The sequence below is a fragment of the Salmo salar genome, chromosome ssa04 (assembly GCF_905237065.1).
Source record: "Salmo salar chromosome ssa04, Ssal_v3.1, whole genome shotgun sequence".
Lineage (NCBI taxonomy): Eukaryota > Metazoa > Chordata > Actinopteri > Salmoniformes > Salmonidae > Salmo > Salmo salar.
In genome coordinates this window covers 35,930,723-35,947,915 of record NC_059445.1, presented here as the reverse complement: position 1 = coordinate 35,947,915, position 17,193 = coordinate 35,930,723, and the positions used below count along the sequence as shown (strand labels likewise).

The following is a 17,193-nucleotide window of genomic DNA, read 5'->3' as shown; positions in this document are numbered from 1 at the left end:
GTTATTTAACACAATACTATACTAGGACTTATTTTGAGGGCCTAATTTTACCCTAATACAGGTACCTGAAACTCATACACATTACTTTGAAACAAAATCAGCCCATCATTATCATATTTCCCAGCATGATCTATTGTAGGTAGATTTTTGGAATTGTTTGTTTAAATATCTATGTTTGTGCATTGATTGATTAATCTTATAATACACAAAGATAAATAACATACATTTTTCTAAACTAATCCAATCAGTTTTTTGTAGCTGTTACTGAAATGTTTGTTCCAGTTTAAATGTCTTAGGTAGTCTCCGCACAACATTCCTAACCCTAAATTACAGATTAATAAAAATTCCAGCTGTTGGATATCCTAAATGCGTCCACATGCTTCCCAGCCGAAACAGTTTGGTAGAATTTGCATATATTTTGATGACATTTTGTGACGTTTTTGTTCATTTTAGACTTTGGTGAGTGTTTTCTCGGCTGTTCAGGCACACAACATTTATTCTAGAGGCAAGCCAAAGTCCGGAACTGAAGTCTACGCACCTTCGTCGGTGCTTGGTCAACAGTAGGGATTCTTCAAGTCTTTGTTGTCATTCAACAAGAGACGACTCGTTTTCATGCAAACGTTTTCTTAAAAAAATAGTGCACCAAACATCTTAGTTAGATGTAAAATTGCACAACTAAGATCTCTTTGGAAAAAAACGTAAAAATGTATGACAAATTTCTTGAGTTATCTAAGATTAATTCTGACTATTTTAAGCAAGTGTATACTGGCTACGGCATCTCAAAATGGACAAACAGTACTATTGCTGCTTTTTCTCGTTTTTCAGGCGAAGGTCTTTTAAGGGAGTGTGACAGCACACTTGTTCGGCTCAGCACCAGCCGAACTGAAGCATGCTGATGCCTTAACTCTGGCTGGATTCTAATAGGAATTACACATACTGTAACTATGCAAGCCAGCATAATGATGCTTGCAGGTAGGGTTGCAAAATATTTGTGACTTTCCCAGAATTTCCAGGTTTTCTGTTTGGATGTCTGTAAAGCTGGTTGAGAGAATGCCAAGAGTGTGCAAAGCTGTCATCAAGGCAAAGGGTGGCTACTTTGAAGAATCTCAAATATAAAATAAATTTTGATTTGTTTAACACTTTTTTGGTTACTACATGATTCCATATGTGTTATTTCATAGTTTTGATGTCTTCCCTATTATTTTTCAATGTAGAAAATAGTAAAAAAAAAACCTTGAGTGAGTAGGTGTGTCCAAACCTTTGACTGGTACTGCATATATGTTTTATGATGACATATTCACTTAGGATCTCATTTGGTGAACTCTACAGGACCAAAAATGGATGAATCCAAAAACCATGTCTCTGTCACTAACAAATACGGTCATGGGTGGTAACTCTACAATTTACTAAAAAAGGCAAGGCACTCTGGGAAATATTTTGAATAAGGGTTTACACTAAGCAGTGTGTTAATTTAATACTGTTCTGGTGTCTATATGGGTTCACAGACTCAACACTTTCAGTTTTGAGTTAACACTCCGTGTTAATTATTATTATTATTTTTTAACACTGGAGAATTTGTTGTGTTAACAGTATGTTTGTGTGCAGGAGGCCAAATATTTACAGAAATGTTTGAACGAAGCCACCACATCCTGGTCCTTCTGCCCACATGCCTCTCTCTCTCTCTCTCTCTCTCTCTCTCTCTCTCTCTCTCTCTCTCTCTCTCTCTCTCTCTCTCTCTCTCTCTCTCTCTCTCTTCTTCCCCCCCCACCAGAGAGGGGGCCCTGCCAACAGAGGTCTTGTCTGGGTGTGAGTGAAAAAAGCTGGCTAGACAAAATATCAATAGGGAGGATGTGAGTGTACATACAGCGCAGAGCAGGGTACTGTTAGTCTATCTGTCTGGTCTGTTTATTTTGATTTCACTCTGCACCTCCTCCTCCTCGTATGAAAAAATTACAAATTAGTTTTCCCCTTCAAGCCCAATAGGTAATGTCTCCTCTTTGTAGCTCCTATTGAGCAGCTGGGACTGTGGTGTCTCCGGTTGAAGTGCCCCCTCAAACACACACTGACACATCACACCGTCAACTGTCTTATGGGGAGATTAGGTCAGGTAGATATGGATTCTGGAATGGAAGAATACTGTGGAGGAAAACTAATTTGCACCATCATTGGAAATCAGAGGTCAGACATTATTTGAGCAATTCCTTTTAGCAATTTACGGTATATGCTAAAACGTTTAAAGACAGAAAGCCTGAATGGTGTTATTACAAATGTCTGTTATGATATTAAATCAAAACTCTCTCCTTCCCCCTCTCTCCCCCAGAACTCCATCCGCCACAACCTGTCCCTCCACAGTCGTTTTGTTCGTGTACAGAACGAGGGGACAGGAAAGAGCTCCTGGTGGATGCTGAACCCCGAGGGAGGTAAGAGCGGGAAGTCCCCCCGACGTAGAGCTGCCTCCATGGACAACAACAGCAAATTCACCAAGAGCAGAGGACGGGCTGCAAAGAAGAAGGTAGGAAGGAGTAGAATGGAGACTGTCTATTATTAGCTTAATTTTAGAACCTCTACAGTGAATAACATAGACCACACAAAAAAATGATTGATTGTATGGATAACCCAACTGCTGGGTTGCAGGCATTGGGTCACTTAGAATGGTTGTTTTCTTTAAAAAGAGCAAGGTTGGGTTATTGATGCTGGGTTATTGAGATATGACCCAGCGGGTCAGATCAGTAGATTGGAGGCGTGGTTTAGTAAGAGTGTGGCTTTCAGATAGTTATTTTTGGCCACATGTGAGCGTTAACGTCATTCCGGTTCATCTCTACTGTTGTATTGTTATCACATGTTAAGCTTGAACACTGACAGTTTTGTAGCTTTAATGAGGAGTACACAACTGTATGAGTTCCTTAAAGCCTATGCATATTCAAATGTTGGGATATTTAGAACTTTTATTTAATTTAACCTTTATTTTTATTAATTTCATTTCACCTTTATTTAACCAGGCAAGTCAAGTCAACCAGGCAAGTCAAGAATAAATTGTTATTTACAGTGACGGCTTGGCAAGAGACAAAAGGCCTCCTGTTGGGCTGGGACAAAAAAACAAAAAAACAAAACAATATAAGACAAAACGGACAACACAGACAGAAGACACTGGCAACAGCACAAATACAACAGTAAACAAACTGTGTGTGTGTGTGTGTGTGTGTGTGTGTGTGTGTGTGTGTGTGTGTGTGTGTGTGTGTGTGTGTGTGTGTGTGTGTGTGTGTGTGTGTGTGTGTGTGTGTGTGTGTGTGTGTGTGTGTGTGTGTGTGTGTGTGTGTGTGTGTGTGTGTGTGTGTGTGTGTGTGTGTGCGTGCGTGCGTGCAGGCATGTGTGTGAAGTAAAACAACATGCTTCTTTACATAAGGCAATGCAAACTAATGTCATCAGGTGACAACTAGAAACAACTACATTTCTCAACAACCTGTTAATCTATTTATCCTTTGAAGTCCTCCCGCGACACTAGGTCCTAGAGTTTTAGGTTGGCTTGGATGGAATTCCAAGACTGAGGGCTGAGTAATGAAAGGACCTTATTCCATGCTCGGCTCTAATTTTCCGGACTCTTAGCATGAAACAAGGTTGAGAGCTGAGGTTGTATGTGTTTTAATTTTGAGCTAGAAGAGAGGATATCTGTAGATAAAATGGCAGTTTTATAAATAAGAATGTACCAGAGTTTGAGCCTGCATGTTGCTAGTGATGTCCACCTGACAGCACTGTAGCGATCACAATGGTGATTTAGACACCTCTGATTGGTGACAAAACAAAGTACTGCATGATACACAGAGTCAAGAGCCTTCAGTGTAGAGCGTGAGGCTTGCACATAAATAGTATCACCATAGTCCAACACACAGAGAGAGAAGTGCAACGAATCAACCATTTTCTAGCGGAAAAGAAAAAACAAGCTTTGTGCCAGTAATAAAAACCAATGCAGCTTGAGTTTCCTAACCAGGTTCTCTACATGGGTGGTGAAGCTCAAATTCTCATCCACCCAAACTCCCAGATATTTATGAGTTTTGACTTGCAATATAGAATGTCCTTCCAAGGTAGTAATTACATGGTTTTCAGAGTGTTTAGTGTTGGAAAATACCATGTATTTTATATACACAGTACCAGTCAAAAGTTTGGACACACCTACTCATTCAATGTTTTTTCTTTATTTTTACTATGTTCTACATTGTAGAATAATAGTGAAGACATCAAAACTGTTAAATAACACATGGAATCATGTAGTAACCAAAAAAGTATTAAACAAATTCTTTAAACAGATTCTTCAAAGTAGCCACCCTTTGCATTGATGACAACTTCACACAATCTTGGAATTCTCTCAACCAGCTTCATGAGGTAGTCACCAGGAATGCATTTCAATTAACAGGTGTGCCTTGTTAAAAGTTAATTTGTGGAATTTCTTTCCTTCTTAATGTGTTTGAGCCAATCAGTTGTGTTGTAACAAGGTAGGGATGGTATACAGAAGATACCTTATTTGGTGAAAGACCAAGTCCCATATTATGGAAAAAAACAGCTCAAATAAGCAAAGAGAAACGACAGTCCATCATCACTTTAAAGACATGAAGGTCAGTCATTTTGCAAAATTTCAAGAACTTTCAAAGTTTCTTCAAGTGCAGTCGCAAAAACTATCAAGCGCTATGATGGAACTGGCTCTCATGAGGACCGCCTCAGAAATTGCAGCCCAAATAAGTGATTCACGGAGTTAAAGTAACAGACACATCTCAACATCAACTGTTCAGAGGAGACTTTGTGAATCAGGCCTTCATGGTTAAATTGCTGCAAAGAAACCACAACTAAAGGAAACCAATAATAAGAATAGACTTGCTTGGGCCAAGAAACATGAGCAATGGACATTAGACTGGTGGAAATCTGTCCTTTAGTCTTACATTTCAGATTTTTGTTTCCAACCTCTGTGTCTTTGTGAGACACAGAGTAGGTGAACGGATGATCTCGGCATGTGTGGTTCCCATGCGAAGCAAGGAGGAGGAGGTGTGATGGTGTGGGTGTGCTTTGCTGGTGACACTGTCTGTGATTTATTTAGAATTCAAGGCACACTTAACCAGCATGGACATCACAGCATTCTGAAGCGATATGCCATCCCATCTGGTTTGCGCTTAGTGGGACTATCATTTGTTTTTCAACAGGACAATGACCCAACACACCTCCAGGCTGTGTAAGGGCTATTTGACCAAGGAGAGTGATGGGCCAGATGACCTGGCCCACACAATCACCCGACCTCAACCCAGTTGAGATGGTTTGGGATGAGTTGGACTGCCGAGTGAAGGAAAAGCAGCCAACAAGTGCTCAGCATATGTGGGAACTCTTTCAAGACTGTTGGAAAAGCATTCCAGGTGAAGCTGGCTGAGAGAATGCCAAGAGTGTACAAAGCTGTCATCGAGGCGAAGGGTGGCTACTTTGAATAATCTCAAAAATATATATATAAAAATAAAATATATATAAATATATATTTGTTACTACATGATTCCATATGTGTTGTTTCATAGTTTTGATGTCTTCACTATTCTACAATGTAGAAAATATAAAAAATAAAGAAAAACCCTTGAATGAGTAGGTTTGTCCAAACTTTTGACTGGTATTGTATGTATATTTTTTGAATATTTTTTTACAATTATTATTATTATATATATATATTTTGTACTTTTACCGCTTTTACCTACCAATTGGTAGTTATAATCTTGTCCCATCGCTGCAACTCCCCTACGGACTCTGGAGAGGCGAAGGTCGAGAGCCATGCATCCTCCAAAACAGGACCCTGTCAAACCACACTGCTTCTTGATACACTGCTCGCCTAACCCGGAATCCAGCAGCACCAATGTGTCGGAGGAAACACCGTCCTGTTGGCAACCAAAGTCAGCTTGCAGGCACCCGGCCCTCCACAACGAGTCGCTAGAGCACGATGGGACAAGGATATCCCGGCCGGCCAAACCCTCCCCTAACCCGGACAACATTGAGCCAATTGTGCGCCGCCTCATGGGTCTCTTGAGGCTGTAGTGACGACTCAAGCACTGCAATGCAGTGCCTTAGACCACTGCGCCACTTGGGACATGCATTTTGCTTTAGAGGAATTCAGAACTAGCTTCAAATCGTACAGATTCTGTTGAATGATGTTAAAAGCTGTTTGAGCTTTTTCAAAAGTCAAGCTGCTGCCAATTGAATAGAGCACAGTGTCATCCACATAAAAAATGTGCATCAGCTGTCTCAATATGTCTCCCAATGTTGTTGATCTATATTATAAACAACAGGGGACCTAAAGGTGATCCTTGAGGCACATCCGATCACAACTCTATGGTGTCCGACTTACAATCATCTGCCTTAACACACTGGGTTCGATTTGACAGGTAGTTCACAAACCACTCCAGAGCATGACCAGTAATCCCAATACACTTCAATTTCTGCACCAGGACAGTATGGTCCACAGTTTCAAATGTCTATGAATACAGATACACAATGCTGCTTCCTATCCATGGCACAGTGAACATCATTCAAAACCTTCAAAGTTTCTGTGACAGTGCTATGGCTAGACCTGAAATCTGATTGCATAGCCAATCAAAATATTGTTTTCCTGGAGGTAGGCCTTAAGCATGGTCACCGAAAGCTTCTCTTTTATGTATATAGCGACACCAGCACCCTTAGATTTACAATATGTAAATACTTATGCTATTAATATTATATTAGAATATGCCATGTGCAAACATATTTCATGAAAATAACATTTGCAGTGTACCAACTTAAAATGATGAACACAAATTACATTAACTCAGGTGGCGAAAATAACTATCTGAAAGCCACTACCCTAATAAGCCACGCCTCCTGAAAATAACCTATGGATTACATTACAAAATACCCATCTGCTGGATCAACCCAGCATCAAAGTGAATATAACCCAATTGATGGTTAAATGAACGTTTTGGTAATCTCAACAACCCAACATGTTGGGTTATTCACCCAACCCAACTGTCTGGGTCAAAATAACCCAGCGTGTGTTCTATCCAATATTTACCCAGCACTGAGTTACCAAATAACCAAAATTGGGTTGGTTCTAACCCAGCATTTTTTTGTGCATTATGCACTGAGTATACAAAGCAATAAGAATACCTGCTCTTTCCATGACAGACTGACCAGGTGAATCCAGGTGAAAGCTATGATCCCTTATTGATGTCACGTGTTAAATCAATTTCAATCAGTGTAGACGAAGGGAAGGAGACCGGTTAAGAAGGATTTTTAAGCCTTGGGACAATTGAGACATGGATGGGGGGTGGGAGGGGGGGGTTGCAACTCAATATTAGGAAGGTGTTGTTAATGTTTGGTATACTCAGTGTAGGTTAATCTGTTTAATCTGAGGGTGCTGGAACTAAAGCATTATCTACCTAATGTGCAGAGTTTTTCTTTTAGCCTTGTGTCAGGGGCCTGTCCACCTGTGTACCTTTGTCTACCTGAGCTCACCTCTGTGCTTCTCCTCTTGCCAGGTGGCTCTCCAGGTGGATGGGGGTGCAGACAGCCCGGGAGGCTTCCAGTACTCCAAGTGGCTCGGCAGCCCCAACTCCCATAGCCACAGCAACGACGACTTCGAGACCTGGACCACCTTCCGGACGCGCACCAGCTCCGACGCCTCCACCCTCTCTGGCCGTCGCTCTCCCTTCCTGGAACAGGAGGTCGACCTATCAGAGGCCGACGTCCACATGGGCTACCCCGGAGGGGTGGGGCCTAAGATGACCTCCATGGCTACCCTGCCTAGCCTATCAGAGGTGGGCCTAGCCGACTCCATGGGTGGTCATCACCACGGTCACCACGGAACAGAGAACGTGATGGATAGCCTCCTTGACAACCTCAACCTGCTGTCCCCCAAGAATCAAACCCAGCTGGGGGTAGGCGGTGGTCCTGGGTCTGGGCCTGACTCCTCCCGGTCCTCTCCCTCCTCCAAGCTTCAGAACAGCCCTTATAGCTCCCCCTCCATGACCCCTCACCCCCAGCCCCAACAGCAGGACTATAGGAAGTGCCACTACGGCCAGGCCGGGCCAGGGATGAATAGCCCACATCTCTCTCCCATCCCCATGCAGACGCTGCAAGAGAGCAAGTCGCCAGGGTCATTCGCACCCTTCCTGAGCCATTACAACTGCCCTGCTGGGCTACTCAAGGAGCTGTTGACCTCTGACGTAGCCGACCCTTGTTGTGGTGGGGAGGCCATGCCCTCCATGGAGACTGTAGTGTCCCAGTCTGGGAGAGGAGGAGGAGGGCGGATGCTTCCCAACTACAGCAGCCAGGTGCAGGTAGGGGGGCACGGGGGGGTGAAGATAATGAGTCCCCCACCTCAGCAACACCCACAGCACCCTCAGTCACATCCTCACCCTCACCCGCGGCCCCTCCACAGCCAGGGCCCTCCCCCCTCTGGGCCCTCCATGAACAGCTGTGGCCTGATTCCCCTGACCAGCCTGAACCACGCCGGGGGCCCAGCCCGTCTTGCCAGCCTCAGGACACACATCCACCAGCTACAGCAGCAGCCACGGGGTGGTGGTGGTCACCCAGCCTCAGGCCACCAAAACCACAGTCCCCACCACAGCGGAGCTCCTCCACCCAGCTACGGCAGCAGTGCTAATGGTTATGTGAGGCCAGGTCCAGGCCACGGCCACAGCTCTGGTCATCCCCAGGCTCACCATCACCACCAATATCACAACCATCATCAGGAGAGGCTGCCTAGTGATCTCGACGACATGTCCATCGAGAGGTTTGAGTGTGACATGGAGTCTGTTCTTCATGACACGCTGATGGACGGAGACTCTCTGGACTTCAACTTTGACCCCATGGTAACCTCTCAGGGGTTCAGTCAGGGGGTTGGGGTGAAGACCACCACACACAGCTGGGTGTCTGGCTAGGACACACACCTCTCAGACAGGTGAGTGTATAGAGATACAATATAATTTGACAGTGTAAATATAATATAGTATTCTGTGGGTGAGTGCCTCAAACCATGTGTGGTAAATGTTTTGAAATCCTAAAACCCATGTATAATGCAGTTATTAATGGTTTTACATGCATGGTTTTTCAGATTTTTCATCATTCACCACTGGCCTTTCACCCTTCGCCACTGGCCTTCATTAAGAGAATGGAAAGGTCTAAAGAAACCATTGCCCCTCTCCACAGGACTATCATCAGCCCGTCCCAATTCTCTCACTATACCATTGCAGATCTGTAAGGTGGAAGAAATAATACATTTTGCGAAGATCGAAGGGTAATGGCCAAGGGGAAGGGCTAGAGCGTGAATCGGGGCTGGCTGAGACTGTGCTTGTTTGGAGGGAACGTCTCGTCTGAAGTTGGCTTTGTAAATACAGCAGCGCTCGACTCGGCACAATATTATTCACTTCAACAGAACCTGGAAGAAGCTGGAGCCTGATTTACAAAAAGCTATGTTTTGTTGTGAACAAGGTTGTCAAAAAGCATTTGGCATATTATGTATGAATAAAATATTAGGGATGTAAAATATGCTACAATACTTCGAACATATGTAATGTATACTGTGTGTATATTTGTGATAAGGAATATTCTTACATTTTATCATATTTCCTTTCTCTGTGTGCATTTAAAATTCATTTTTTCATTGCCTCTCATTGCCTTTCAAATGACCAATTACCAATGCTATGTTGAACCATCTACCCAGGAACCAGTCCAGCATAGGGATAGCCAAAGTCACAGTGATTCAGTGATAGGACAAATCAGACTAGTTCAGTGATAATAGATATATGTATTTTAGTGATAGGACCAATCAGAGAAGTGCATCAAGTGCTTACTTATCTAACATCTCGGGCTATTCTTACCTCAGCTGTTCATCACTCTTCCCTTCTCTTGCCCTTCAAGTCGCTTTCGAGTTACGATTCCTAATTCCATCTACTTTTCTCTAATCATCATCTATCTGATTGTGACAATCACACTCTCCCTGGCCTTCATTCAGCTCGCATCCCTGACTCCTTTTTTTCACTCCCACCATTTCCCTCCCACTCTCCTACCCTTTTCTAACTCAGCTCTCTTTGTGCCTTATTACACTCAATCCCTCTCTTTATCTCTCTCTTTCTCTTTCTCTCTCTCTCTCTCACTCTCCCCCTCTTCCTCTCTTTCTCTGTCTGTGGGTGTCAGGGCGCTGTATGCATTAGGAGGGCAGTGATAATTTGAGAGGCTGATAATGGACTCTAGTTTAACTCACAAAACAGTGCTCAACAGCAGAACACAGGATTTGAGCTTTTTTCCTCCCTAGCAACCCTCCCCCTCTCCCTCCTTTTTTGTCACACACCAAAATGTGTGACCTAAATAACCTGATGTTTTAGAGTCTGTGCTGATTCACTGCACCTTTTATAGTCTCAGATTTATGTAAGTAAGTTTGGGAAAGTCAAGGCTTTACTTGTTACTAGACTTTGCATTGTAGTTTATAATAATTCCTTGAGTGACCTGTGAGAATCTGTGTAGTGCTGGAGTAACCTGGTAGAGTCTGCACCTATAGGTTGCCATTTGGGACTTCACCTAAATCAGCTGTCTCAAACTCCAGGCACGGGAGCTACTGTATATCAGCCCCACAAGATGCTTTCTTGTGTTCCCCAGATTAATATCTAATTTGAGTTTGAGGTCTAAATGGATTCCCCTCTTTACCAGCCTCTCCCCCACCTGGCTGTTTACTAAACATGTTTAATTAATGCAATTTAAGATGAGTTAACGCACACTCACACACTCATACCTCAACTTATTTTACCTCTCACCGTTCTGTCACAGTACATTGGGTATGTAAAATATGATCCATAACTTTTTTCTTGATGTACAGCATGGATGGACATGTTATTGATGTTAGAATGGACCCTTCACAAACCTTACCAGCTATATGTGTACTTAGTGATATAATATATTTCTTCTTTCACTTTTTATTGATTCCATTTTTCTCTCAAAACTATCCCTTACCTACTTTCAGCATGTGACCTCACTGTAAATAATAAGAAATTAATATGTAGATTATTTGAAATTAATGAAACATTTAAGATAGGGTATGCAGTACCTACAGAGACCCTATTGTGAGAGACTGCCTGCATCCCAAATGGTACCGTATTCCCTATATAGTGCACATGGGGTTCTGTTAAAAAGTAGTACACTACATAGGGAATATGGTGCCATTTGGGACCGTCACACTATGTTAGTTCCAGTTTTCAGATCATCATTCTTGAGAAAATTATATCGTATAAAATCTTATTATTATTATTATTATTATTATCTTAACTTTTTGTTACTATTTTATTTGATTTAAATACTCAACAAAAAATGAAGTATTCAGCTAATAGATTATGCAATGATTTAAGTGCTCTTTTTGTTTTTGAAAGCTGACATTGTTACTTAGCTGCTGTTTGTATAAAAAAATGAATAACTGAAAGTAAACATTTTGAAATTGACTTCGTAAACAACATATACACAAAATATAACGTGAATAAAAGTCGGACCAATTTACGTTTACAATGTTGCACTTCTAAAGTTTTGTAGTTACTCAAGTGTTTTATATAATTAGTTTTGACTGTAAAGATTTGACAGAAAACTGCTTATCCTCAAACATAAACAAGTGTTTGGGCCTGTTACATTTCTTAATTTATGTACAGAAAGTAAAATGTATTTTGATATTTGTCTGAGATTTGCCATAAAAGTACAATGAGATTTGTTTATGAATTACAAATGATCTACAGTGGGGTCCGGAATTATTGTATCTCTTAATAAAGATGAGTTTCTTTGAATAAAGTATGCTCAATAAAGTATGCTCCAATTTTGTTTTTATGGATGAGGTATTTTCTGCATATGCATTGTTCTTTCGAAGGCCAAACACAATGCTCATGTGGGTGGCCAAAGATCTCTATTTTCGTGTCATATGACCATAGCACCGGTTCCAATCCAAGTACCAATGCCGTTTAGCAAACTCCAGGCGGTGCTATGGTCAGATGACATGAAAATAGGGCTCTTTGGCCACACTTCAAAAGAACAATGCATATGCAGAAAATACCTTGACTCTACTGTAAAATATAGTGATGGATCTTTGATGTTATCAGATTATTTTCCTTCCACTGGTCCTGTGACCCTTGTTAAGGTTAACGGCATCAGAACTTTACCAAGTACCAGGACAAAAACCTTGTTGCCTCTCCTAGGAAGCTGAATTGTTTTTGCAAGTGGATCATCTAGCAAGACAATAACACCAAGCACACATCAAAATCCACAAAGAAATGGTTAATTGGCTATAAAATTTATATTTTGCAATGGCCATCTCAGTCTCTGGACTTGAGAACCCAATTGAAAACCTGTAGTTTGAATTGAAGAGGGCAGTCCATAAGCGCAGACAAAGGATATCTAAGATCTGGAAAGATATTGTATGGCGGAATGGTCTTAGGTCCTTCCCAATGTGTTCTCCAATCTCATTATAAATCTATTTTTTAAAGGCTCAGTGTCATTATCCTTGCAAGGGGAGGGTCCTGGAGTATTGAAAGCATGGGATCCAATCATTTTGAACCCTTTCTTTTACATAACATTTTTTATTATACACTATTAGCTCAGTATTTGTACTATTTATTTTATACAGTCTTTTTTGTGCATCTTTATCAAGGGATCCAATAATTCCGGACCCCAGAATATATATTGTAAAATAGCTCTTGTTTGTTTGAAGTATAGAGACTTGACCTTCTGAGTTCTGATTGGAAACTATATCTATAATTGTTAACTGTTTATATGATTATACAGTGCATTCGGAAAGTATTCCGACCACTTGACTTTTTCCACATTTTGTTACGTTACAGCCTTATTCTGAAATTGATTAAATTACGTTTTTCCCTCATCAATCTACACCCCATAATGACAAAGCGAAAACGGGTTTCAGACCCTTTGGCGTGGTAGGGTATTCAGACCCTTTGCTATGAAACTCGAAATTGAGCTCAGGTGCATCCTGTTTCCATTGGCCATCCTTGAGACGTTTCTACAACTTAATTGGTGTCCACCTGTGGTAAATTCAATTGATTGGACATGATTTGGAAAGGCACACACCTGTCTATATAAGGTCCCACAGTTGACAGTGCATGTCAGAGCAAAAACCAAGCCATGATGTTGAAGGAATTGTCCGTAGGGCTCCGAGATAGCATTGTGTTGACGCACAGATCTGGGGAAGGGTACCAAAACATTTCTGCAGCATTGAAGGACCCCAAGAACACACTGGCCTCCATCATTCTTAAATGGAAGAAGTTTGGAACCACCAAGACTCTTCCCAGAGCTGGCCGCCCATCCAAACTGAGCAATCAGGGGAGGAGGGCCTTGGTCAGGGAGGTGACCAAGAATCCAATGGTCACTCTGACAGAGCTCCAGAGTTCCTCTGTGGAGATGGGAGAACCTTCCAGAAGGACAACCATCTCTGCAGCACTCCACCAATCAGGTCTTCATGGTAGACTGGCCAGACGGAAGCCACTTCTCAGTAAAAGGCACATGACAGCCCACTTGGAGTTTGTTAAAAGGCACCTAAAGGACTCTCAGACCATGAGAAACAAGATTCTCTGGTCTGAAGAAACCTGGATTGAACTCTTTGGCCTGAATGCCAAGTGTCACGTCTGGAGGAAACCTAGCACCATCCCTAAGGTGAAGCATGGTGGTGGCAGCATCATGCTGTGGGGATGTTTTTCAGAGGCAGGGACTGGGAGACCAGTCAGGATCGAGGGAAAGCTGAACGGAGCAAAGCTTGTAGCATCATACCCAAGAAGACTCTAGGCTGTAATTGCTGCCAAATGTGCTCCAACCAAATACTGAGTAAAGGGTCTGAACACTTATGTAAATATGATATTTCCATATAAAAAACAACTGTTTTTGCTATGTAGTTATGGGGTATTGTGTATAGATTGATGGGGGGAGGGGGGGAACTATTTAATCCATTTTAGAATAAGGCTGTAACGTAACAAAATGTGGAAAAAGTCTAGGGGCCTGAATACTTTCCGAATGCACTGTATTTTGACACAGGCAAATCTTAAAGTCAATGGTTATTGTGCAATGTTGATGCTGACCTTAAAATCAATGTTGATGAGTTAGTGTTGACTGTAGTTGTTTCTGGTGAGTGTTCATTACATTTGAATTGTTATTGGTTAATGTTTATCCTGACATGTATGTAAATGTTGCCTGCTATTCTTTTGCCTTGGTGTTAAAAAACATCCAACCACCCTCCCCTTTAATAAGTAGTCATATCTTAAAGGGGAGAAGTGACAACTCAGACCAGCCAGCTACACCATGGTGCTTTCTTGGAACCTCGAGGAGCAAGTGCCTGACACTATTCTATTTGCGCCATATTTACAAAAAATGCAACAAGTAAGATTTTGTGAAAAAAATCTTTTTGCAGATGTTGGTTGAAGCCGTATGTATATATAAATGATCTCACTGAAAATATTTGTGGCTGTCTATTCATTGTATAATTAATTGGTGGACACTCTCTCTTTGTAACCCCTATAGCAAGCTGCTTTTTCCTACTCACTGTACTTTGCACCTTTTCACCAGACACCCAACCCCTTCACCTCCCTAATCTAATCTACAGTACACTACATTCTTCTCCAGTTATTGGCACAATGTTATACACACATAATGTAGTTATAATGGTGCTAGATCCATTCAGATTCTACAGGCTCTTGTTGTAAATCCATGCAGAATGTGTTCTCAGAACTAAACCTCAGCGGATCTGGGTTCAAATACGATTTAAAATATTTCAAATACTTTGAGCGTTTGCTTTAGCCTGCCTGGAATGCAGACTAAAGATGGTTTTACACTTTTGGGACACTATAATTCTATTGATTCCATTTTGTCAGGCAAACTCAATCAAACACAGCTAAAGTATTTGAAATGATTTCCAATAGTATTTGAAACCAGGTCTGCACTGCAGTGACCTTCTCATGACTTTCATGACTTGGGTTAATCATCAGATCAGGATGTGGAGAGAAGATATTTAATTCCTCAGCCAAACTCAAACCCAAAGCCAAAGTAACACCCCAAATCGGACTATATGAAACGTTGTTGATAAGCCCATATCAATCTCTGACCGTCTTCAACCTTTATAAGACTATTTAATATATCTTTAATATTACAGGAAACACCTGTGTGGGGTCCTCCTAGTGCCATTCACTCAGTAGGAAGAGCCTGCAAGTATAATGCTCTATCATTTGTTATAAACATATGAGCCTTTATAATGGCTTATAATATGTCATATACACTACCGTTCAAAAGTTTGAGGTCACATAGAAATGTACTTGTTTTTGAAAGAAAAGCTAATTTTTGGTCCATTAAAATAACATCAAATTGATCCGAAATGCAGTGTAGACATTGCTAATGTTGTAAATGACTATTGTAGCTGGAAACGGTAGATTTTCTTATGGAATATCTACATAGGCGAACAGAGGCCCATTATCAGCAACCATCGCTTGTGTTCCAATGGCACGTTGTGTTAGCTAATCCAAGTTTATCATTTTAAAAGGCTAATTGATCATTAGAAAACCCTTTTGCAATTATGTTAGCACAGCTGAAAACTGTTGTCTGATTAAAGAAGCAATAAAACTGGCCTTCTTTAGACTAGTTGAGTATCTGGAGCATCAGCATTTGTGGGTTCGATTACAGGCTCAAAATGGCCAGAAACAAATAACTTTCTTCTGAAACTCGTCAGTCTATTCTTGTTCTGAGAAATGAACTGTGATCTGACCCTTTTTAGCAGCGACGGAGTAACACGCTTGGCACTAACCACTGCTCCATAATTGCTGACCGTCAACCTCCCTCTCCTCATGGTGCCAGTTGGGTTTGGTGCGCTGTCCAACTGTTGCTTGCCATATAGCCTGCTGCTCCACCTACAGCGCTATGCCAGCCAGATGCCTACATGCCCCAGGTGCCCTTGTATTTTAGCAATGTCCCGTGCAGATATGGATTAAAGGGAGGGTAGCGATTGTTCTGGCTTAGGTTCAAGGAGACATGCCATTCCACTGAACCTGCCCCAGAGATGGTTCCTTAGCCATTGAAGATCCTCCTCTGTCGGCTCTCGGGACAGAGAGTTGTAGTCTTTGGCCGGGTACAGGTCCTCCACTGACTGCACCTGGTTGGGCACGGCTGGTTTCCTCCAGTCACATTCCACATCCATATGGCCAATATTGTGAACTTCCAAAATTGTCACGCCCTGATCCGTTTCACCTGTTCCTGGGATTGTCTCTACCCCCTCCAGGTGTCGCTTATTTTCCTCAGTGTTTTTATCCCTGTGTTTCCTGTCTCTCTGTGCCAGTTCGTCTTGTATGTTTAGTCAAGTCAACCAGCGTATTTTTCCCGTACTCTTTTTGCTATTCTATTTTTCTAGTCTTCCCGGTTTAGACCATTCTCTTGCCTACCTCTTTGGATTATTAAACATTGTAAGACTCCAACCATCTGCCTCCTGTGTCTGCATCTGGGTCTCGCCTTGTGCCTTGATAGTACGAACTGGCCATGACCTACCCAGTAGACTTGGACCAGCTCCGCCACGCTGTCTCCCTGCAGGGATCCACCATTAGGAGACATGAGGAGTTGGTACAGGGCCTTTTGGAAGGGCTCAGGTCCTTGACAGAACACCACAACTATGGGTTAAAGGCTATTATGGAACAAATCAGGGAGTTAGCTCAGCGACTGCCTTCCACCTCTGAAAAACCCCAATCACCCAGTAATTTTCCCCCTAAATATGGTGAGTTTGTACAGCCTATTCCGGCTCCCCGAGAACCCCGCTTACCTCCTCCGGAGCGATATTCGGAGAAACCTGGTACCTGCCGGGGGTTTCGTTCTCAGTGCTCGCTTATTTTTGAGCTACAGCCATCTTCGTTTCCTTCAGACAGATCGAAGATAGCGTATATTATTATGCTAATGTCGGGAAGGGCGCTCTCTTGGGTTACGGCAGTTTGGGAGTAACAATCTGCCATTTGTGGTCATCTGGAGGAATTCATGGCAGAAGTGAGAAAGGTATTTGAGTATCCGGTTTCCAGGAGAAAGGCGACCAGTAAACTGCTTGACTTATGTTAAAACTCCCGTAGTGTGGCAGACTACGCGGTTGATTTTTGCACGTTTGACGCCAAGAGTGCCTGGAATCCGGAGTCTCTTTTCGATACT

The 17,193-nt window shown here is 42.2% G+C and overlaps 1 protein-coding gene across 1 annotated transcript in view; it reads left to right on the top strand.

Annotated features, from left to right (window-relative positions):
* LOC106602890 (forkhead box protein O1-A) overlaps positions 1–11,831 on the top strand; it is an 87,651-nt gene extending 75,820 nt beyond the window's left edge. Inside the window, exons 2-4 of the mRNA XM_014195874.2 lie at positions 2,321–2,512; positions 7,530–8,953; positions 9,107–11,831. Of these exons, the coding sequence (XP_014051349.1) occupies positions 2,321–2,512; positions 7,530–8,933 (1,596 nt within the window). The 3' untranslated portion in view covers positions 8,934–8,953; positions 9,107–11,831. The remainder of the gene's footprint in view (positions 1–2,320; positions 2,513–7,529; positions 8,954–9,106) is intronic.
* The last annotated feature ends 5,362 nt before the right edge of the window (positions 11,832–17,193 follow it).